The sequence below is a fragment of the Zootoca vivipara genome, chromosome 3 (assembly GCF_963506605.1).
Source record: "Zootoca vivipara chromosome 3, rZooViv1.1, whole genome shotgun sequence".
NCBI lineage: Eukaryota > Metazoa > Chordata > Lepidosauria > Squamata > Lacertidae > Zootoca > Zootoca vivipara.
In genome coordinates, this window is record NC_083278.1 from 9011194 (window position 1) to 9035274 (window position 24081).

The 24081-nt window shown below is 42.2% G+C and overlaps 2 protein-coding genes across 3 annotated transcripts; both read right to left on the reverse strand.

The window, feature by feature from the left end:
• Positions 1-339: 339 nt before the first annotated feature.
• Positions 340-7083, reverse strand: SPATA24 (spermatogenesis associated 24). The gene is made up of 6 exons (XM_035110195.2): positions 6948-7083; positions 5149-5214; positions 4330-4460; positions 2525-2595; positions 1676-1778; positions 340-454 (listed from the first exon to the last, which is right to left on the reverse strand). Exons 1-6 carry the CDS (start codon positions 7026-7028, stop codon positions 364-366), a joined length of 543 nt encoding a protein of 180 aa, XP_034966086.1. The 5' UTR covers positions 7029-7083; the 3' UTR covers positions 340-363.
• An 816-nt stretch (positions 7084-7899) lies between these two features.
• DNAJC18 (DnaJ heat shock protein family (Hsp40) member C18) lies at positions 7900-23990 on the reverse strand. Of its 2 annotated transcripts, none has more exons than XM_035110193.2 (8): positions 23330-23990; positions 21390-21576; positions 19939-20084; positions 18269-18454; positions 17669-17781; positions 15854-15963; positions 13855-14027; positions 7900-10675 (listed from the first exon to the last, which is right to left on the reverse strand). In XM_035110193.2, exons 1-8 carry the CDS (start codon positions 23364-23366, stop codon positions 10536-10538), a joined length of 1092 nt encoding a protein of 363 aa, XP_034966084.1. In that variant the 5' UTR covers positions 23367-23990; the 3' UTR covers positions 7900-10535. The 2 variants fall into 2 exon arrangements, with proteins under 2 accessions (XP_034966084.1, XP_034966085.1); XM_035110194.2 differs by having other exon boundaries at positions 23263-23989.
• Between the last annotated feature and the right edge of the window lie 91 nt (positions 23991-24081).

A 24081-nucleotide genomic window follows, 5' to 3' on the forward strand; every position in this document is an offset into this window, starting at 1 on the left:
TACATAGTTATTGAATTACTACACTATGTAGTAGTGATTTCATTAAAACCCCCAGATGCTTTAAAGATCACTGGGGTCTTGACTGCCTTTCATATCCAGGTGGAAAAGATTGTGCCTTATGCTTAAATATACAGAATCCAATGCAGTAGTCTTTGTCCACCTAAACATGTACAATAATTAATACATCCAACATTGGTCCCACTGGACAGAATGAAGTAGGGAAAGTTGGCATTTAGAGCTGAATATCTCACTTAAATTACAGGCAGAGTAATTTCTTGGTGGAAAAACTTAGAAGTTCATTTTTTATTTCAATACATGAAAGACAAGATTAGAATCAAGTGACTTAAGGGAATGCTTCTATGGTTATTTCAAATCCTTCTTGTTCTTTCTCCCAAGCACTTTTGCTATGTAACTTTCCTGTTGTTTTTGTATCTTGAATTCAGATGCTTGTTTTCTGCCAAACAACAACAACAAACAAAACAACAACAAAAACCAGAAAGCGCATTGTAAGAACATTTGCAATTTTCTTTGTGAAAATAGACATCTACTGTAAGTACTTACTGATCTGTGGCACATGTGAAATACCAGAAAAATAAATATAAGACTATTATGTGTGTGGCGACTCCTGAATATTCCTTTCAATATAAAACCAATTGATAAAGAAAAACAGAATGTTGGACTTCGTATGATAAATTTCATTGGTTGGTATTCCATGAAATTTATTTATAGTAGACCCACTGAAATTAATGGACTGATGGATTAATGTTCATTAATTTCAATGAATCTGAGTAAAACTTAGCTGGATACCACCCATTCTTTGCCAAGGGATCTTCAAATGAGTTACTGCTTCCACCTACTCCATTAGAAACACATGCCTATCAAACAGGAGACCACTCATTTCTAGTATCAGCATTTACCACAGTTACAGTACTAAGCAACCACTAGCAGCACAGCAACCCAGAAAGGATGGAACAGTTAAGAAAGCAGGAAAATACCCCAGGGGAGAAAACCAACAAAGCTGGTATATGAAGTTGGTTTAGTTCTACAATCCATAAATTAAAACTAACCACAGCTTAGAGTTCAGACATGATGCTAAACTGCCATTAATTTTTTTTTAATGGATGTGAAAGCTTCTGCTTTGAAGTTTATCCTGATATCCAAACTGGACCTTTGTCTTTGAAGAAGCAATGGAGGAAAGCATGCACACAAACAGAAAACAGGAGGGGACGCCACCTGATAGTACGAAACAAGTTTGAGGATAAATGTAAAAGTATCTATTTAGACAGTGATTCCAAAGGAAGGGTGTAAATGTCTCAGTAAGCAGTATTCTCTATTTCACACCACACCCTGAGATCTGAGGAAGCGTCAGGTGGAGGAAAATTGTGATTAAAAATGAAAAGAAATACTTAGATCCTTCAGCTTTCAAATGTATCTGTGGGAAGGAGGGTTTTGTTTTGTTTTCTTTTAATTATTTACTTGTGTTGTATTGTATTCTGTGAACCGCCCTGGGATCTCTTGAAGGGAGATATATAAATTTAATAATAGTAGTAGTAGTAATAAAAGGGAAATAGTTAACTCAGTTACCTACGTATTTTCAAAGAATCTACTAAAAGTGTCTTAGATAAAAAATATAGATTTGACTCCCGTTAAAGACATCCCAGCCTGAAATACTTACTTTAATGTTTGCTTCTGGTTGTTGATGAAGTTCTGCAGCTCCTTGATCTCATTTTCTTTGTAGTTCAGAACGTCCTCCTGTTTTTGAATATGGGTCTCAATTTCTGTAGGGGGAATTTGAAATCACTGATTTGTGCTTTTGCTTTCTAAATATCAAAAGGGCACAAAACATAGTTATGTACACAGAATTCCCAGTAAAGTTTCAAACTGTATTACCCTGGTTTGGTTATAATCAACCCAAATAGGTAGTGCTATAAGTACTACATGCTCTAGAAACCGAATTCTGTGCCCAGGATAAAAAAAATAGACATATTTATTTATTTTCTTACATTTATATCCTGCCTTTCTTCCAGCATGAAACCCAAGGCAGTGTAAGTGTCTGCAGGGTAGTCACCTATCTAGGCACTAACCCAGGCATCCCCAAACTGCGGCCCTCCAGAGGTTTTGGCCTACAACTCCCATGATCCCTAGCTAACAGGAACAGTGGTCGGGGAAGATGGGAATTGTAGTCCAAAACATCTGGAGGGCCGAATTTTGGGAATGCCTGCACTAACCAGATCCAGACCTACTGAAGGGCCCATGACATTGACAGAATACACAAGGTGCAGAGAAAGTGGAGGAAAATGTGTCTATGCCCCCGAGTGCAGGACGATAGGGAGCTGCAGCCATACATACATACATACACACATACATGGTACCTGTTTTCAAGTGCCTGGTTGCCAACATTTTTAAGTATACACTTTTACTTGAGGAATTAGGCTTTCAGACTTTCATCCTTTAAAGTGCCTAAAAGGGTTAATTTCTCAAGTAATCCTCAGTCTGAGACAATAAAATAATCTAGTGAATTTACCAGCGCATTTGCTCAACAGCTTGTCTTTTTGGATTGATTCCTTCTGCACTTTGCTTTTTACCCGAGAAAGTCTACAACAGAAGGAAAACTATTATAGTCACACATGCCAATACCGTCAAACACAGCTGGAATAAGTAGTTCAAATGTTAACTGTCAGATAAGATGATCAGAAGCAAGTCATACATGTCCCTTATGCACCTTTGGAAACTTGACCTTTGTAATTATGGAGCTGACTGATCTGTAGAACAATGCTAGTTAGGCTACAGATTTAAACGTGTATGTTACACTGATCCCCTTTAAGTTTCTGTTATGTTGTTGCAGTGACTTGAAAAGATCCACATACACCACTTCACAGGATCTAAGCTTTATCTTATACAGTACTGAACTCATTCTCAAAAGTGTGGATCCATTCCTTGTACAGTATAACCAAAATATCTCATACATAACTGTCAGGGGGACTCCCTACAGGGAGCCTGCCCCCCATCATCCTGACCAGCACTTCGCCCAGCAACAGCGCTAGCAGCGGGTCAGGGGGAAGCGGAATGGAGGGCGGCTCAGTGAGGCATCAGAGCCCTGGCAACGCTCTGGGGAACAGACGGTGGAGGAAGGGCTCAGTGAGGCATCAGAGTCCCTGCACCACTCTGACCAACAAGTGGAGGAGGGACGGCTCAGGGAGGCGTCTGAGCCCAGGCACTGCTCTAGCTGGCAAAGGGAAGAAGGGGCACCGCTCCTTCCGGCACCCAAATGCAGGGTGGAGGGTTGGCGTTTCGGGGTGCCCAGGTTATTATGCTGGCCCCGAAGCCGACGGACACCATTGCTGGGTTCTGAGAGTGACTAGGAGGTCATGTTTTCTGCTATCTCTGCACTGTAAATAGTATGCACAATAAAACCTTTAAAGACACAACGGACTGGAGCGTCTTTACTCAGGAGTAGCCGCAACAACTCCCTGACAATAACACACAAGAGGCTCGAGGGAGTACCAACATTTACAGAAGTAAAAATAGATAGATAGCCAGCCCTAAGGGGGAAACCCCCAAACAGTACAATGTGGACTGAATATTCTGAAGAAGTGTGCATGCACATGAAAGCTCATACCAATGACAAACTTAGTTGGTCTCTAAGGTGCTGCTGGAAGGAATTTTTTTTATTTTGAATATTCTCAGTGTGAGCACAGAATGCTGATGGGCTGGGTGGCGGAAATAAAAAACGGGAATGAAACAAAACATCATGGTAGAGGACACTGCTGTAGGGCTGGCACGCTGTATGACTGCAATTCTAAGCATGTTTACGAGGGCACAATTGCGAGAAAACATGCTTAGCATTGCAGCAAACAAGCCTCTTAGCTTGGAAAATTCTGGCATGCCTAACAATACTAACCCTACTTCCAGCTCAGTCAGGCTACTGGCTCATGTAGCCTGCTGCTGTATACGCTGGTCTTATCCAGCAGTTGCTAAATCTTAGCACCTTCTTATAATGGAGAATGAAGACTCAGGGAGCAGCTGGTCAGTTGTTAAAACAGGTGCTAGGATACAGATTTCTCGTTCCTTCCAGCCTCTGAACTGCCCGAAGTGGTCAAGAGTAGAAAGAGATACAGCTGCCTTTCTCCAGAGCCGCTACTGTTCCTTTCTTGCACGTGCGTGGCTGTTCAGAGGTTGGGGGAGAGGCAGCTGCTGGTCCCTTGGGAACTGGCTAGCCAGTGGTCTTCTGGGAGACTGTAACTATCATGTCACCAACTCCCCTTCTTAGACAACAAAACTTGAGCCTGTTCTCTTCACAGAGATTCCCACACCAATCTACAAGCATACGCAGTGTCAAAAGCTTGTTTCTCCCTCTCAAGTTGCTTTGACAGAACATCAATCTCCCCAAGGGCAAATTCCAGCTGTTCGGATTCCATAGCTAGATTACTCTTTGTCTTTGCATGTTCTTCCTCTTCCTTCTGTAAATTAGAATACAGTTGAAAAACCCAAGTTATTAGATTGCTTAACAGATAAACCAACATTATAAAAAAGGAAGTATTCAACTGCATCAGTAGGCAAAGAAAATATGCCACAACTTTGGTGTAAAGTAAAGTAAAGGACCCCTGGCTGTTTAAGTCCAGTCAAACTTTGACTATGGGGTGCGGTGCTCATCTCGCTTTAGGCCGAGGGAGCTGGTGTTTGTCCAGACAGCTTTCCGGGTTATGTGGCTAGCATGACTAAACCGCTTCTGGCGCAACAGCACACCGTGATGAGTGCCAGAGCACATGGAAACGCAATTTACCTTCCCACCACAGCACTGTCTATTCATCTACTAGCACTGGTATGTTTTTGAACTTCTTGGTTGGCAGAAGCTGGGACAGAGCAATGGAAGCTCACCCCATTGCGCTGATTCAAACCGCTGACCCTCCGATCAGCAAGCCCAAGAGGCTCAGTGGCTTAGACCACAGCACCGCTCGAGTCCCCTCACTCTCAAGTATTCAGATACTAACTTCCGATATTAAAAATTGACATTGTAGCAAGACATGAGTCTACATGGGAACTTGCACAAATCTTTGAGAATGTGCAATCTCTACTGCTGCCTTGATTATGTTTAACAAAAGAAGAGTACAAATATCATAAATAAATTATTAAATGAAGGCCACATACCTGCAGTTTCCTTATAATAGCCTCATATTCCACCTTGCTTACAGAGTTTTCTTTCTGCATTGCTATCTGTTAAAAGAATGTTACATTTTATAGATTAGTTGTTTGTATAAGAGACTTACGATTAGGAAAAAATGCTGAATGTATATTAGTTATTTTTGTAGTCTGATCCTATGCTGAGTTAGGTCAATCTATGTCTACTGATTGCAGTGGGTTTAGGCATATCTAGATGTGAAAGCATGCAGAAAAAAGAGAAAATTGTGGAAAACCCACCCCACCCTATTTTTCCGTCCCTCCCCATTTTGGAAGCAAAGCAACAACAACAACAAACAGAAAAACGGTTGGGGGGCATGGTTTCAATTTTTTGTTTCTCCAAGCCTTCACTTCTATAGGCATATCTGTATCTACCTAAGCTCACTCTGTTTGATGGCTATTGCATAACAGCTTCTACTCATTTTACATGACTGTAACGACTAACAACAACTTTCTTTACAAACGTACTTATATGTCAGCCACTCATGCAGTATCATAATTTTTAATCAACTGCATAGGCTTGTTGGCATAGAAAAGCCTTTAAAAGTGAGGGTGCCTGTCAAATCTTTGCTTGAAGAGTGTTCCACAGAATGGTACCAGCAACACTGAATGCTCAGCTCCTGTAGGGGTGTTCTTGGTACCTGGGCAAGGCTAGGTTTATAATGGCTCAGGCAGTCCTGGATCCAAGTTGTTCAGAGCTCTGTATATCAATCCAAAATCCTTAACCTGCTCCAGTAGCATATGGGCAGCCAGTGTAGAAGTTTTAACAGCAGTATCACATGCTGCTGGCCATCTAACCGCAGCAGCAGTCTAACCACAGCAGTTTGCCCTAGCTGGAGCTTCTAGACTAGGCCTAAGGGCAGCCTTACATAGAGCACATTGCAGTATTTACTTTGAGGTTCCCACAACAAGCACTACACACATATGACTGGTATGCTTTATTTTAGATGCTACATCATGTTGAGGGTCTCTGCTGAAATCTTAATTTGGCAACCACCTTAATTAAAACCAGATATAAAATCTCATTGTGTTCTTGGAGGCAATTGCTTCCATTTCACAGCCATGAAGGCACAAATTGAATAATTAAAATCCCTGCAGGATTAGACTAAATGTCCATTTAGCCTTCCATCAGGTTTTCAACAGCAGCCAGCCATATGGCTCTAGAAAACCCACATGGTCATCCCTGCCCTCCAGCAACTGGTCTTTTAAACTTTTTTAAAGGTACACTTTGAGGCTGGAGGTTATATCTGGAGATACACACACACACACACACACACACACACACACACACACACACACACACACTACATTTAATCCACATGTTCTGCTGGATCAGACTAAAACTCCCATCTAATCCAGAATCCTGTTTCCAGCAGACAGGGCACGAAGTAAACAATCCTCCATTGTCCGCACTCCCAGAAACTGGTATTCAGCATGAAACCACCATGCTTTGCAGTCAATGGCGAGAAGTAGGACGGGCAGCAATGGCAGTGTTCTTGCTCAGTGTCTAAATTAATGATAATAATAATAATAATAATAATAATAATAATAATAATAATAATGGGATTTGTGAGCGCTGAGTCTTGGGTAGGCACAGAGGGGGGTGGGCCTGCAGAAGCTCCCATCCGCGAGGTTTTTTGCCAACGTTTCCCACGGACTGCTGCCCATGTGGTCGGCGACAACCGAAGGGAACCAGCACGTCACTTCCCACAACCCTCTATTGAAGGGAGAAGAGATGGGGCGGCCGCACCGGGCGCCTCCAGCCCCACCTGCCGCCTCAGCCTCTCCAGCAAAGCCTCCTGCGTCTCTATCAAGTCTCGCAGCTGCTGGAAGGCCACGCACGACGCCATTTTGTCCCCCCCCCCCTCGTGAGCTCCTTCTCGGCCGTTGGAAGTGCGCGCGCTTCCCCCCCTCTGGCCAATCACGCAGCGGCGCCGAACGTGAATCACGGGAGCTTCAGCGGCAGGAGCCCTCGCGAGACTTCTTCACCCGCCCCCTCCGCCCAGTCGCATCAGAACACGAGAGGGGCGGGGCCAGAGCTGCCTGTTCTTTCTAGCGTCCTATAGGAAGCTGTTGGCGCGCCTACAAAGTGAGTACTGTACTGTATTTCCCCTAGAGTAGGACCTGTGAGACCAGGGTTGAACTCTCCACTCATCCACGAAGCTGCCATCCTGCTGATCATGTATATGCCGGCTTGTTTTTACCTTGTAATCTTTGAGGAAGGGTAAGGGGGGGGTAATTATTAAAAACAAGTCAAGTCAGTTGCCAAGTTGTGTTGCTTCTCCTTTTGCAAATCTTGCAAAAAGCCACCTGGACGTTTCTGCAGCCTCGTCCTTTAAAATCTGCTTTGTAATTTGTTTTAAAAATATTATATTGAAATTTTAATTTCTATAACCTGCCTTGGAATCTGATGAAGGATGGTAAGAACACACAACCCAAATAAATAATAATGTTTTGTTTTATACAGTGTTGATTACTGCAACAATTTTCATTTTTGCTTTCCTCGTTGACCTATCACGAAGACCTATCCTCACTTGACCCATCACGAAGACTGTCACAGAGAGTCCGACAGGACTAAACAACTAAACAACAACAACAACATGCATAAACTTCCTCCAATCTAAAGTTACAACACAATACTAATTATACTATGTATAGTCTTTCCTTCATGACCTATTCATCACCTAAGCAGCCCCCCCCCCCACACGTGATCTTTGCATTCCTTTCTACCTGAGGGGGAAAGGAACAGATGAAGGTACATCTCAGAACAACAAGGCACATCTTCTTTCATATGGGAGTAAAGCTGCTCCTAGCACAAGATAAGGCACTGGAAAGAAACAGTAGGCACAAGGCCTCTAGCCTGGCTAGTTAGCTGAGCTTATAGATCTCTATGTGAAACAAAGATCAACTTGAAATAAAGATAATCTCCTGCATGTAAGTGAGCTTTGATAATCATAATCATTTATTTCGTTTTTTATTTCCATACAACACAGCGGAAGTTGTCGTTTTCATGGCTAAATAATGCATTACATTTGGAATTTTTTTGTTTTTGTTTAAAAAACCAACATACTGAAATCTTTTGTTTCCGAAACTAATGGTGAAATCTCCAAACACTGCAATACTCCTAGTGAAATTGCTGAAGAGCTGAGGCCAAAACAACAGAAAACTGTTGACTTCAAATCCACTAATCACTCCAATAAATTTCCTGATTTTTCACTCAGGACTTAAAGGACAGCAAACCTTATTTACTAGTCATCTGGTGTACAATACACGCCTACACGGTTTATGAAAAATGAACTGTACAATCAAGAGTCAATGAAGTCATATACAGTTACCATATTGCTATATTTACATTCAGAAAAATTAATCTCACCAAAATCGCAATAAATAAATAAATAAATAAATAAATAAATAAATAAAAGATTGTGCTCAATGTGAAGTTAAAGAAAACAGTAAACTTTTCAAATACCATGCACATGAAGTACATTTAATTATAAGGGTAAACCAAGTCTTTAACTGATGCTACAATTGACTACAGATTTACTTGTAGCCTAACAGGGACAAACAAATAATACACTCAGTTAAATTGTATACAATATAAATCAGGGTGTTAGCTTTCTTTCAGTTTGCCAACCAATTCATTTCTAAAAAATTTATTATTAATAAAGCAGAGGCCTTTTGCAACTTTGGCCAAATTTTGGGGTCATACGCTACCTAAAAGTATCATTAGTAGCTCCAAAATATAACTTAGAAATATTCCCTGGCACATGTTACCTGGGAATCTGTGCAAGCAAGCACAGTAGGACAAAATTGTCCCTGGGTGTTAGAGTTTATCCCTTCCCTTTATGTCAGTGATTCACCTATGTCAAAATGTATGCGTTTCATTCAACAATCTGGTTTAACTGGAATACAATGGAGGCGCCACTTTATGTCATAAATGACCACTACAATGCTAAGCTGTACACATTGACTCAGAAGTTCCACTAAGTTCTGACCGAGTTTCAGTGAAGCTTATTTCCAGCAGGATTGCAACCTCAACCACGATGTTGGATAAACACATGCCAGCCATCACCAACCCGGTGCCCTCCAGGTGTTTTGGGTTACAACTCTCATCAGCCCCAGTCATCATGGGCAATGATCAGCAAGGTGAGTTGTGGACCAAAACTTCTGGAAGTCACTAGGCTGCATATATTTATATCCCTTTAGCAAGTAACCAGAATATTCAAAACAGATAAAAGCCCACACTCTTTGCAGGAACCTCCTGCCAAATTAACTTTCTGTGTTAATAGGCTGTCTACACCTGTTGAATTAATTCAAATTCCATTCATTTCATTTAATCTCTTTTCACAGGCATTTTAGGACTGAGATCAGATACCTTCTCTAATAAGAAATAGCTTCCCAGAATAAAGAAAACATGCCTGTATTTAAAAAAGGGTTTACAAATTAAGCAGTTTTTATTTAATACTACCTCTTAGGAATTCAAACTGTTATTTCAGTAAGGGTATATAATCGCAGTGTAGCTGGAATCTACTACAAATCTGAACATGTATATAGGTATTTCTATATAGTGCTGTTGGTGAAAGATGTGTAACGAAACTCCATAGCACTGTTAATAAAGCTGATGTGATCAGTCATAAACTCTTCCACCTCCTGTTACATGAAAGATTCCAAGATCCCAGTATATGAAACTCAGCGGAGTGCAGTTGTAGCTGTTCCATGGACAGAGGACATAGAAAAATCATAACGCCCCAAATCTGAATGCCCCAAGGTCACCCTGAGGACCAAAACATGAAGCCCAGGTTTTTCTATTTACTACGAGACTGTTCAAAAATAGGGTTACATCCTTGAGGCTGCAAGCTCTGTTGAAACAGAGTAGGTATATATCAAAACCAAATCTTGTCCCTTCTCTCTTTTGCTGGAAGTCTGATAAACAGCAGCTTCAGAGGAACATGGAAATGGCAATGTAAGACGTTCAGGGAATGACTGATCTGATTTTGTGGGATCTATGCTTACGGCAACACCAGTGAGCATGAGGGGGGGTATGTTGCTGGGAAACATCTGCAAGGCCCCCGAATGGCAGCAAAGGATCAGATGAAGACAGCTGCCGAATGCAATTAAATCACCGAGGAATCATGAACACTGAAACACTACTGGGCCTTGGAACCAAATATACTGTATATGTTACAGCAAGTGTTGCCTCTTAGGGCTCAGTTCATTCAGATCCATGTACATGATGATGATGATGATACTAAGTATTAAGTCTTTACACTATGCTTTTCCTCTTCATTTAAAAAGGGAAACAGAACCAAGAGGAAATTCTTCCCAATAGCACACGTGGCCTGTTAGTGCCGCTCCCTTCATGCCTCTGCCCACTGACGACTCCTTTGTAGTCCTATGAGATTGGAGAGCTTTTCACAGTTCTCAAGTTTTACGGATTCCGCTTTCTGTTTCAGTCGCTCATCTCTGTACAGCTTCGCCAAATTCGATAGCTCCGATTCTAAGAAGAAAGAAAAGGAACAGTCTGGGTAGCAACACTTTTGTCTTAAAGAGCACAGGGAGAACAAGATACAACTCAAAAGATGGCATAACATGTTTCGACTCAGACCAACACGACTACCTACCTGTAACTAGAACTATGGAAGGCACCACATTGAGCCGCATGAAATGGAAGTCCATCAACCGGTATCTGACGAAGTGTGCATGCACACGAAAGCTCATACCTAAATAAAAACTTAGTTGGTCTTTAAGGTGCTACTGAAGGAATTTTTTTATTTTGTTTCGACTCAGACCAACCTACCTATCATTAGATCTGTTAAGCTTTTCTGTTTGGGGTTACGTTTTGGCAGTACCAAGAATACGTGCACTTGTCGGTGCAACTAAATAACACATCTTAAACATATTTACAGAATGTTTCAGAGCAATCAATGAGAAATAAGCTCACTGGAACTTGACTCCCCGGCGGAGTACAGTGGACCTCAGGTTGCAAACGTGATCTGTGCAGGAGGCACGTTCTCAACCCGCAGCGTTCTCAACCCACATCTGCGCATGCGCAGGTTGCGATTTAGTGCTTCTGCGCATGCACCGAAACCTGGAAGTAACCCGCTCCAGCACTTCCGGGTTTGGCGCGGGGTGCAACCTGAAAAGACGCAACCTGAAGCAGCTGTAACCTGAGGTATGACTGTATATATCAGTTTCCATTTACTATAAATGACAACTGTATACTTGGTTATGAATCACTCAGTGTAACTGAAGTCTTAGATCCTATGCAACCTGCTGCATACAATTTAGGATAGTTTTGCAAAGTTGATAATTCACTAATTTTCATTTTAAATGTGATGGCATCATGCCTACTTCCAATACAGAAAAAAAACTGATGATGATTATTATAGTGCACATATATGACTATAATTAATATTGCAGATTTATGTCTATGAAACTGAAGAACCTCCATCAGTGGCGCTGATGATCATACAACTTTCTACAGGTGAAACTTGGAAAATTAGAATATCGCCGAAAAGTGCATTAATTTCAGTAATGCAACTTGTTATTTTTTATTTTTCTTTTAATTTTCACAAATGCTTTCTTTTGGAAATTCCACAGTCATAAAACAAATAGTTACAATAATACAAAAATAAACAAAAATAAACATCGCTATGACATTTCATTAATTACATTCCATTTATAATTGACCCGCCTAACAACAAATAATTACAATTACAACAAATAAAGGTTTGACATATCTTGCTTTGCATATCATGCATCTACCGGTATCTCATATATTGGTTTCACCTTTTAAGTTGCATTACTGAAAAAAATGCACTTTTCGACTATATTCTAATTTCCTGAGTTTCACCTGTATGTAGGATATGTAAGTGTGTCTTGTAAACACCTGTGGACTCTATAGCATCATTCTGTTTCAGTGCAAAAAATCTGGTAGGCTATCAGAAGGAAGAAGACTGCAGCGAAATTTTCCTACAGGATTTAAAAATTAAAACTTTACACCATTTCCCAATGGACTTTTTAAAACCTTACTTGGAGGTGTAAAAAGATGAACACCCATAAGCCTGTCTGCTCAGAAGGAAGTAGCATTTAGTTTAAGTGGCTCACTCCCAGGTAATCCTATATAATAATCTCCAAGATGTCCCTGCGTCCAGTTGTCCCGTGTGTCCCTGGGGTACTGCGCATGGGCCCCAGGGACACAGGGATTGGACAGCAGAGACGACGTACACACACGCGCACACGCTCTCCCCCCCCCACCCCTCTGCCAACTGCCGCTCCCGGCCGGACAAGCGCCTCAGTGTGCTTGCGCTAAAGAGCGAGGAGGAGGAGGAGGCTGCTTTAGCCCCCTTTCCCCACCCCCCTACGACCAGCAGACCAAGGGGCTCAGTACCTTGGATGCCGGTCTGGTGGGACATGACGGCAAGCAGCCGCCAGGAACTGCCGCCTCTCGGGCCGGGGGCAAAGGCAGGAAGCGGCGCCGGAGAAAGAGAGCCGCAACTCAGCGCCTCGCTTGCCTTCGCCCCGGCGGAGGCTCCTTCGGGCCAGGCAGCGGCGCCAGGACTCGGGCTGGAGACACCGGGAAAGCGGCAGAGACGTCTGCTTCCTGTCGGCGGCTGCGAGAGAGGAACGGAGGAGGAGAAAGCAGCGCTTTCTCCTCCTCTGTTCCTGTCCCCCTGCCGCCGACAGCAAGGACGGGTCCCAGGGTTCAGAGAAGCGCTGCACAAGCGCTTCTCCTAACCCTGGGATGTCTGCTTCCTGTCGGCGGCTGCGGGAGAGGAACGGAGGAGGAGAAGGCAGCGCTTTCTCCTCCTCCGTTCCTGTCCCCCTGCCGCCGACAGCAAGGACAGGTCCCAGGGTTCGGAGAAGCGCTGCACAAGCGCTTCTCTGAACCCCAGGATGTTCTAGCGCCCGTTATTAAACGGGCTGAAAACCACTAGTTCTGTATAGGATTGCAGTCTGCTATAAAGTTTGTTGACAAAATACACATCTCTTAAAATTGAATGCATGACCTTGCTGAACACTAAATTAAAGCAGAGTCATCAGCATCACTAGTTGAGAGTGGCTGCCACTCACACCGATTTTGTTGGATCCAAGGATAAATGAGCAGAACTCTGCTTGTACAACGGGGGTTTCCTGGCTCCTCCAGTGGAAAAGTCACTCCTGAGGATCAATGAACCCTCCAAAATGGTGTGCAATAGGGCACTGGGTGGGTGGGTGGGGGAGCTGCAGCAGGATGGGGAAATCTGGAGTGAGGCTAGCCTTTCTGTGCAAGTGGGAAGTACCCTTCTGCTTGAGCAAGACATTTGGTCAGGATTCTGTATTGATTTATGCCCTGCACTGTTGCATACCTAACTGCAGCCTCTTCCAACCCACACACAACCAATTACAATGCAGTGGAACAAAGAGAAAACAGAAACCACTGTGGGCTAGTTCAGCAGGACACAGTAGAGAATTTCCCAATGGTATTGTTTCCATGCTATCAGTCAGCTCTAAACTAGCGTGGAGTTTGATATCTACTTCTCTCTTTGTATCATTATAGATGCTAGCCATTTTTGTGCAGCTGACTTTGGCATACCATGAATGGGCTTTGACATTGTCAGGGTTCGTTGTCGAGATTTTAAATCAACACACGCACACACACGTGGGGTGCTTAAGAATGAACAAAATGCAACCTACTTTGTTGTTTTTCTTTCCTGCAGCTAGTCTGGATATATTCGATATAATCTTTTTCAATGTGTTTTTCAAGCTCTTCGAGTTCTTCGGCATTATAGCTATTTTCAAAGCTTTTATCAACATAGTAAGGCACCTGTAGATTCTGTGTTTCTCTAACAATTGTGTGCCCAAGAGTCCTGAAGGAGTAAGCAAATAATGAAAGCATTTTAACCACTTGAAAAAGAAAAGGAGATATGGTTTCGCCATAATAACATTTGTATTCAAAATTGCCTGTCTTCTAAAAATAGAAATGTTCTCAAAGTAAATTGCATATTCTTTCTCTGTTCCGAAAATATGCAATTTTTTCATTTCCTTTCATCTATATCAGGCATCTCCAAACTGCGGCCCTCCAGATGTTTTGGCCTACAACTCCCATGATCCCTAGCTAAGAGGACCAGTGCTCAGGGATGATGGGAACTGTAGTCCAAAACATCTGGAGGGCCGAAGTTTGGGGATGCCTGATCTATATGATCCTGTAATGCAGGCATCCCCAAACTTCGTCCCTCCAGATGTTTTGGACTACAATTCCCATCTTCCCTGACCACTGGTCCTCTTAGCTAGGGATCATGGGAGTTGTAGGCCAAAACATCTGGAGGGCCGCAGTTTGGGGATGCCTGCAGTCCTGTCCAGGTGTTATAGAATCCACATAGATGCAAATATAATCCAAAAGAATTGCAGCTCTTTCAAATGGTCAGTATTATGATCAACTCATTTCTGAAATGTACAGAAGGATCTGAAAAATAAAGCAAACCTTTCGGGATGGGACATTATATGTGGCATCCGACTAAATCATGTTAGTGCCAGGATTTCCATTTGTGAAACAGAACATCCAAATCTGCTCCGGTGGGGTTGGAGAAATCCGCAGAACAGATTTTGGGGAGAGGAGAGGGTGGGGAAGTTGTGTTGCACAATTAGAAGCCCGTGTGCTAACAGAGCAACTTGGTTGAATACTGCCAATAAGGAAGACTAAGTGATTTAAAATTAAAATGAATCTTCACCCTATTTATTATTATATGAGCTAATAATTGTATTGAATGTTGCACGGGCAGAAGGCAGCCACCAAACATGAAGTAAAGCTGTATCTTACAGGACTGCAGAGCTGCTGGTGGTGGGAAAATCACTTGAAAATAAGGCAGAGGTGTCTTGCAATAGCCAAATGCAAGATTCCTCTGCCCACCTTCGAGCAATTTCCCCATTCCATTGCGGCCCTGTATGACAGACTCCATCACATTTTGCAGATTTCTCCATTCCACTTAAAACTGGGAAGGTGGTGGTAGTGGGGAGGACAGGGGAAAGATCTGTTTCACAATCTTGCCTTCTGCTCAAGCAATACTAGACGCAACCATAAATATTTATTAAATTCCACCTTTAATGTTAGTTACTTCACTAAAATCTAGCACACAAGCTTTTAAAACATGCCTTGGTCTCTATTTTCCCCAAGTAATGTCTAACTCACCAGTTGAGACTGAAGCTTTTTTTCTACTGGTCTTATTGAAACTTTATTTAAACTGGGCATGAAAATTATGAAGAAATCAAGCAACTATTAACAGTTTTTAAACTATCCTGCGGTGCTAGAATGTTCCAGTTTGCTTCTGTTTCAAGTAGTTCCCGACATTGTGGCTCTCAAGAATACATTTAGTATTCATTCAGCTTTCATAAAGTCCTCTTTTTTAAAAAAAGACAACTGATTCTCTGTAAAGTGCTAAAAGGAAACAGATAGTTGTTGCATTACAGCTGTGACCTACCGTATACTGTATCTTTATACTTTCAAGGTGGAAATTAATCACCCTGTTTGAAAAGGCTGCGCTTGAATACATGGCTGTGGGGCTGCCTTTTCCACAGCAAAAAAGCTTTAATCAGCTTCCCAATTTAACTGGCATTTATAGATAACAAATCACATGTTAATCTCTATATTGTACAAATCAGTTCTCCCAGAAGAGCAAAGAAAAGTATCAAGACTTACGACTTGAAGAAGAGGCTGTAGGGTGGGTTAGTTGCCATCAGTTGAGTTACGATTGACACAACTATTATAATAAAAACTGGCAGTAACTGGATAAATGCAGAGTATGAATTCTGGAAATGAAAACCATTGTTAGTGAAGCATATAAGCAAGGGATTTAAGAAAATCAAAATAATAAATGTAAAAAGTAGCCTCCAGATAAGGCAGATTAGCTAGCAATTAGTATTTTAAGCAAAACTGGTTGTGGTTTAAATTAGCCCAAGTAAAGTATTGATCTATCTATTGATCAAGGCTCTTTACTTTAATACAAATAATATGGCAAGGGGAGAACAGCTTCCTTATTCCTTTGAGGGCTATAAAGAAATAACAAATGCTTGCTCCTTTTTTAATTTGATTTTTATATACATAATGCTGCCTTAAATAGGTCATCACAACAACTACTGCCGAAGACTAGCTTTTTGTCATGTACGGTAAATGTTCATTTCTACTTAATGCTGAAGACCTTGATGCCTTTTTAAAATTACTGGTGCAGGGATTCTCCCAAATGTGTTCAATTGTTTTTCTTCAATGAAATTCTTTCAGTTTCCTCCTTCCTGTAAATAAATCCCCAATGGTCAAGGTGGGTTATATCCAGCAGTATCGCTCACCTAACCATTTCCAGCGATTCATTCCCCTTCCTCCTGCAGAACCCACCCCCAAATCTGCTCCAGAGCAAGGAGGAATTTGCAAACTCTCTTTCCTCCCCCCTGCATTGACAAAGCTCCTGTTGCAACGAAGTGCCTTCCATGAAGAGGGGTCAATATGCCCACTCCCCAGTCCAATAAATATGCCTTTTGGCTCCAAACCTCCTCCCATTCTAGAGAATCAAAGCTTACCTTGGCCCTTTGTCACTTCATGCAACAGAATCCTTGCACATCCCCCTCACCTAATATTTCACTCCCCAAACGCCCACAAATAAAGTTACATTTTCACTTTGATCTTTTCTCCGAAGTGTGCCCTATGCTATTACGTGAAATTTGCATCCACGTAGGAATTGGGAGTCTCTGTCTCTCTGTTCCTGGCAAAAGGTGTTCAAATTCTTTGCCAGCAAATGTTCTTGTGAAGGGAGGGGTTTGCCAATTGTGTTATTGAGCTAGATCTGATCCTATAGTTTGCATTGCCCCCCCCCCAATATTCCTCCTAAAACTATGCCTCTTTGTGTTAAAGTGCAATGTAACAGTGAGACTTGCTATCAAGGCTAAGAGCTGGCCTTGTTTGGAGGACAGAACGAGAGGCAGAGAGGGGCTTATTATCAGCGATGATGCACTTCCAGCCTGACGCTGGAAGTTGCTAGCTTGATGCATAAACTAACCTTACTGAAGGCTTACTGAAGGCTGAAGGCTTTGTTGAGTCAGCATGTGTTTATGCACAGGACCGGACACAGGAAGATCCATATATGTACTTGTGACCCCCTTGCATGCGCACATTTACAGAGGAGGGGGAAAGGAGCCCAAGAAGTGTATAAGAAGCTTTGCAATTTGTGTTTCTCTACTCTTGTCGTGAGCTGATCACCTTGAGTCTCTTATTAATAAGAAATTAAATTCTTTCTCTGAATTCAACCCCCGGTGTCATTATTGACTATCTCTGTCCTGCCTGGGCACAACTTAAAGGACCCTTAGTAGCTGATAAGGCTACACTTGAAGAGCAACTTACAATTAAGAACTGCAACAATGAAATATCACTTCCTCTTAAATGCCAGGAAATCATAAGCAACGCTAGATTCTTTCCTAAGGAAAAGTGTTTTGTGAGTGCTCTTAACAGCTTCCTGCTCCCAAGTACCTGTGGTCTAGTTTCTTCCTCCTCTTCTTCCTCTGTCCAAGTCCTATCATGCCTGTTCCGTGGCTGATAACATGGGGGATCCATTGATGAATTTGAAAACATGTGGATATTTCCTGTTTTTTAAAAAACAAACAAACAATGGGCTTTGTTTACTTATTTAATAGTAATGCATGTCCTATTAAATGGGAGATAAGAATACCGTAGCTTCTTGAAACTAAATATATTTGTTTCAATTTCCAAAAAAGCGAACAACTGTGGACCCAAGGTTGTGAGAAAGGCTGCTCTAGATAATCCCAATTTTGGAAATAAACCAGGATATTATGTCATAAAAGTCTGGTTATCTCTGGGTGTATACAAACTTCTCAGAGCTGAAGTAAGAATCTATTTATTAAGAACAAATATACAGTAGAATCTTCAAGAGTAAGACCTGTCTAGGTATTAACTGGACATCTCAAATGACTGCAGTTGCAGAATTTCTGGAATGCCATTGGCAAAGGATAACAAAAAAATGTAGTTACTTGAACTTTTGTTACAGGGCTTTTATTTACCGGCTGCCTGGAGTTTTGTGAAGCATCAGTTAATGCTTTTTGCGGCACTCACCTGTTGGGAAGTTCCCTCCAAAAAACATATTAAATATTTCTTCTGGTGTGATGTCTGCTTCAAACTCTCTGTAATAGTTATAATGCTTGGGCAGGTTAGTATAACAAGTCTCTTGTTCATCTCCAAATTGATCATATTGTAATCTCTTTTCAGGGTTGCTCAAAACTGCAAAAGCCGTGCCTATTGCTGCAGGATGGAAGAACAAGAAGAAAACGTTGCATTCGTGTCACTTATCACAATGTCTGCAATGTCTGCAATCTAGCCTAATGCCCAACTTGCACAGGACTGCAATGTGCTGAGTGTTTTAGAAATACTTTAACATATAACTAACTACCCGGACCAATACCTTTTCATTAAAGAATAAGGTCCAAAATAGTTGACTGCTGGAGAAGACAAGGCTCAGCAGAACATTCTGGATGTGGATACACTGGCAGAGGAAGAGGGGGGCGGGGCGGAGCGCCCCGCCCCTGGCAGTGTGAGCCCAGTGGGGTACCATTGTGGCTGCTGCCCGTGCTGGACACCATGCCCGTGCTGGACACCATGGGTGTGTCACACCCCCAGGACGTGCACCATGCCCCCCCCAGGGCACGCGCCAGCCACATCCCTGTCTGCTCTCCGCCCCCCAGTGCCGGAGCATGACGCTCCGCCACTGTGTGGATATAAACACAGCTTGAAGGCTTTGCCTCTGGCAGATAAAGATACATACAAGTATAAAGAATTTCTGTTGTTCCAGCAATTTAAGACGTAACAAAGACTCTGACTAATCAAAAGACTAACGCACTTCACAAGCCAGAGTGAAATACAGCACAAGACCTTGAACCTAATGAGTTGGTGTGCCTCATTCATATAAATAGCCTTGGGCCACTGCCATAGCAACTGGCTTGGCTTATCTCACCCCTTAACCCCTTCCTCCATGTCCAGTTTCTCCAACAACTCTCTGGAGCGAACTTAGGGGGAACAGGAATGGAAGACTAGAAGAGAACATCCACTTCGGCAGTGTAGAATGTCAACCAGAACATACCAGTATGAAACATATCAGAAAACCCAAACTCACATAGGAGCTGGTGTGCCTTAATTGCTCCCCTGCAGAGTCCTCAGAAATTAGTAAGATGGTATGTATTTTGTAAAATGATCCATTATCTGAGTACTACTTATTCCCCCTTGTTTATTACCTCATTAATTGAAACTGCAAGATCAAAACCATTGGATTTGCTACAAGGCTTCAGAAGATTGTAGCAAAATACATTTCAATTAATTAGATGGGATTTATATTGAAAGAAAATGTATTGTTTATTATAGGCAGGATCTTAAGTGTAACTGATTATGTAATATTTCTTTGCAATATTCTTCAATGCAGAAAAAGCATTTGATAGGCTTAAGTAGAAATCCTTGTTGAAATAATGTCTGCTTTTACCTTTGGCAATGAATTTATCAAATGGATCACTTAAAGCAAGTAGGGTTTGGAACAGTTCTTCTTCGGAAATATCCATTATATGCAGAGGAACAAGTCAAATATGTCATCTACGAGCTTTATGGTTTGCTGTTTCAATAGAACCTTTTGTGCTATATATTAGCAAACTAAAATAACGCAACACCTGTTAATAGATAAGTGTCATTATTAACATAATCCATATGCCGATGATGCAGCTTTATTGTGGTTATCTACAAACCTTTAAATGCATCTGTTGCTCCTGGAGCACAGTTCTTGTCTGGATGAAATTTCAGGGCAAGTTTTCGGTATGCTTTTTTCAATTCTTCGTCTTTGGCATCTCTCCTAACACCTAGAATCTCATAGTAATTCTTACTGTTCTTTATTCTACAAAAGAAGCACAACCCTTTACATACATACCATATCTTTCCTCATAGCACTTACAGAAAGCTTTTTACTAGATACGCAAGCATGACTTCAAGCACTGTAAAGAAAAGATGTTGGTTTCAGACTTCTGCATCAATGGAGAAGCTATTTCAATAGACTTTTCTATTGAAATAGTTATACTTTACTATGAATCTGTTTCATTGATGCTGAGCACACCAGTCTTTATTTGGCACCAGAAGTAGCCAAAGTTAAGTCTCATGTGTATGGAATGTCTTATTTAGACCAGCAGCTGCCTATATGGCACCTGTGGGTGCCACATCATAGCGTCCACTGTTAAAATTCCCAGCTAAATGATAGCCAGGTGACAGTTTGGTGGAATAATGCATACCCACCACTTCATCTAGGAAGAAAGCACATGGGCAAGCATTTGATCAACTATCACAACACACTGTTACTGTAGCCTGTATGGCTAATGAGATAAGTAAGTAACAAACTAATTTGTTGTTGGTTTCAAAAGCAGTAATGCAGCCTATAGCACACACCTAAGATCAAAGTAAACAAGCTTAAGTCTCAGTGTATTCAGGGTAGGGAGTGTGCACAGGCTGCAATCCTATGCATAGTTATCTGGGAATAAGACTTACTGAATGGCGGAAAAACCATTCAGTCTGAATTATAAGAAAACTGTCCTACCGTGTTTCTCATATTATAAGACATGTCTTATATTTATTTTTTCCTCAAAAAAACACACTATGGCTTATTTTCAAGGGATGTCTTATTTTTTTCCTCCTCCTCCTGCCGCGGCCAGCATTGCTGCTGCGCCTATCACTGTGTCTTATTTTGGGGGGATGGCTTATATTCCTTGAATGCTTAAAAATCCTGCTATGGCTTATTTTATGGGTATGTCTTAAAATATGAGAAACAGGGTAATTTGCACCTCCCAGGTTTATATACAGATAGCAATGTGTCCTTCAAATTTCACATTACTTTGAACTTTATGATCAGGTTTTTGGCTCAAAGAAGTACCACAATGTGTAAAGGAATACATTTAAAAATGCAAATGTATTGGATAAAATACACATTTACATCATTTTTGTATGAGTTTTTTAAATTACAGGTAGATGCAAGAATGGGACGGAACAGACTTGTACAGCAAAATATTAGAATTAAAATAGCCTCTTAAAAAAACACCCTATTAGCAGTTTCTCTTAAATTTGGCTTCTGTGGATCATCAGCTAAATTGATTACCCATTAATTAGATGACAGGCTGTGAGCCTAGTATTCTAGGCAGAAGAGTTTTCTATTTACCTTTGTACCCCAAGGAGCTGTTCTTTTGTGTAGGTCATGCTACCTTCCCCAGACGCTGATGGACTCCTGCCACTGTCACAGAGATGTTCCTTTTTTATCCTCATACAGTCACTACACCCACAGTAATCAAAGTTGTTTCTCATTTCCTCTGATTTACATGCATTTCTTCTGAGCTCATCAATCAATGCTGCAAAGAAAGACAGTTAATTTCCCTCAAATGCTACTACACAGTGAGTGAAGGTGGATGTTAAAGAATCCCACCCCCATGGCAAATGCAGAATGTGAAAACTTTGCAAAGATGCTTAAGCGTGGTCCCTGTTCCGCAGGAGCTAAAGCCCAGAAAAGCATTAAGAATTCACTATACAGTATAGTTAACTTGCAGTACAATGGTATAAATATCTGCTCAGAAGTTTAAGTCTCCCTTGTGTTTAATAGAGCTTACTCCCAGGCAAGAGCATACATGTTTTCAGACTAGATTTGGGTTTAGGGTTGGAATTGGGGGAAAGCAGGGTTATTGTGCCTTCAACAATTGTGTGGCAGGCAGAAACTCAACTGGATAAGCCTTTCAATAGTATGGTAACACAGGAACAAAGCTTCACCTGTTCACATTTCATTTGTCACACATTTCATTACATTTGTGGCCATTTATTTTTGGGTCTTCCATTCCACCTGCAAGAGGACACTAACTTGCATAGAACACAAAGCATATGGTGCCTCTTTTGTGGGTGGGTTGGAGGGCCCAATTCACATAAAGTGAACCGAAAATCCTGTTGGCTCCTCTGGGGAATAAAGAACAAAAGTTCTGCCTGTGGTGTTTGGCCCATGATGGCTCTTTCACATACACAAGTTGTCACCATGTTGTATTTTATGCCACAGATGTATTTTATATGAGTTTTTGGTATAGAAATAGAAATGAAATAATAATAATAGTAAGTGTGGGACTTCATTATTTAAAGCAGTAAACTAAGGCAGCATATTTGTAATCTGCACAATGGCATAGGATGTTGACATAGAATGGTACACAAAAGGTATGCCTCTAAAATCCACTTTTCACTCTACTAGTTTTTTCCTTTATGCTTTCCATAGTTGGCCTTGAAAACCCCAAACTGAAGATAACTTCAATTCTCACAAATCATCTCCACATCTCCTGTTCCTCATATGTTTGCACTGCTTCACTGTTACCCCCTTTGGCCCTATAGCCTACCCTTCACTCCAGCCCTCAATGATCCGAGAAACACCAAACGGGGAGCTGTGTTAATTTACTGCAAACAAAACAAGGGACAGTCACCTTAATATAGAATTAAAAACAAATCGTAGCGGTGTGATGCAGCAGATACGCATGTTAAGCACACACACACACACACACATGTCGGCAGGGAAAGATACTGCAAGGAGTGGGGCTGAAAGGTCACAAAAGCAAAGGGGCTTTCTGAGTCTAGAACATTTGTGTCCAAAGCTCAAGAACAGGCATCCCCAAACTGCGGCCCTCCAGATGTTTTGGCCTACAACTCCCATGATCCCTAGCTAACAGGACCAGTGGTCAGGGATGATGGGAATTGTAGTCCAAAACATCTGGAGGGCCGAAGTTTGGGGATGCCTGCTCAAGAAGCACCCAAGCCTTTGTTTTATATGGAATTTAAGCTTGGCACAGAAATGCCCCAGACCTACTGGACCTCTTCCAGCATTTCCCTCTTCCTCTCTACCAACTAAGGGTGGCAATTCAAGCATTTGAGGGAATGCATCTGGCGAGAGCTTCTGTCACGCAAAAAAAAAAGCAACAACCCCTCGCGCTGCTCAGCCCTTTTAAAAAGGCCAGCGGGATTTTTTTGCGGTGGCGATCTGAGATCCCACGCCCCATATGCCGATCTCCCACCTTAAGGCCGATCCCAGCCTGCCCAGTCTCTGAGGCGATGGCACGACCAGCTTGAAGGGTTCGTTACCTTCAGCCCAGCGCTCCCCAGGGCTCAGCACTGCCATTTTCCAGCTGATGGAGAGGGAGGACCGGAGGGGACTACCCCGGAAAGATCACGTGACGCAGGATCCCGACCGCAGGGCAACCTGGGTGCTGTAGTCCTCGCATACCGCCACCCTCCCACCCTCTCCCAAAATAAACCCGCCCTCCTCGCGAGGAGAAATTTACGCGGATTCCTTCTGGGAGATCGCCATTGCAAAGCTTAACTGGCGCTTCCGAGGCTTTTCGCCACAGAGGCTTCCGCAGGCTAGAGCGGCGCATCTCTCGCCGTTCCATAGAGCGCCGCGGATAAGCTCGACTTCCGATCAAATACCGGAAGCTGAGGCTACGTGACGCATAGAGAGGAACGGGTTTGGGTTGGCTACGACTCCCGTATACTGTATTCCACAACGCTGGAGTCATTCAGAGAGGGTAGAGAAGATCCTCACGGGCGTAAAGCTCAAGTGATTTCGATTTTTAAGGAAAATAACCGAAAGCAGTCCTTAACCGTTATGAAGCTGAGGAACTCTCACAGGAAGATAGCGAGGGGGGCCTTATACTCTCGCATATTCCCCAGCTGCTTTTATTTGCTGCGCAAATCACCTCAAGATCTAACCCTATAATAAACGAAAAGCCTATACTGTACAATGCACCTTCCGTTAGGGGCTCTCTGTGCCTAAGGGAAACGATGGCGGAGGAAGGGGTTTCCGTTTCCGGTATCCATTGCGGCAGAAGCAAGGC

Excerpts from the sequence above, each read along its gene's own strand:
- SPATA24 (XM_035110195.2), bottom strand. The coding sequence starts at position 7,028 with ATGGCGTCGTGCGTGGCCTTCCAGCAGCTGCGAGACTTGATAGAGACG. Across the intron at positions 2,596-4,329 it reads AAACAAGCTTTTGACACTGC|ACTTTCTCGGGTAAAAAGCA; the intron begins GTATGCTTGTAG and ends CTTCTGTTGTAG. Across the intron at positions 1,779-2,524 it reads GCTGTTGAGCAAATGCGCTG|AAATTGAGACCCATATTCAA; the intron begins GTAAATTCACTA and ends TTCCCCCTACAG.
- DNAJC18 (XM_035110193.2), bottom strand. The coding sequence starts at position 23,366 with ATGGCAGTGCTGAGCCCTGGGGAGCGCTGGGCTGAAG. Across the intron at positions 14,028-15,853 it reads TACAGCCTCTTCTTCAAGTC|GACTCTTGGGCACACAATTG; the intron begins GTAAGTCTTGAT and ends TTACTCCTTCAG. Across the intron at positions 10,676-13,854 it reads CAGGAAAGAAAAACAACAAA|AATCGGAGCTATCGAATTTG; the intron begins GTAGGTTGCATT and ends CTTTCTTCTTAG.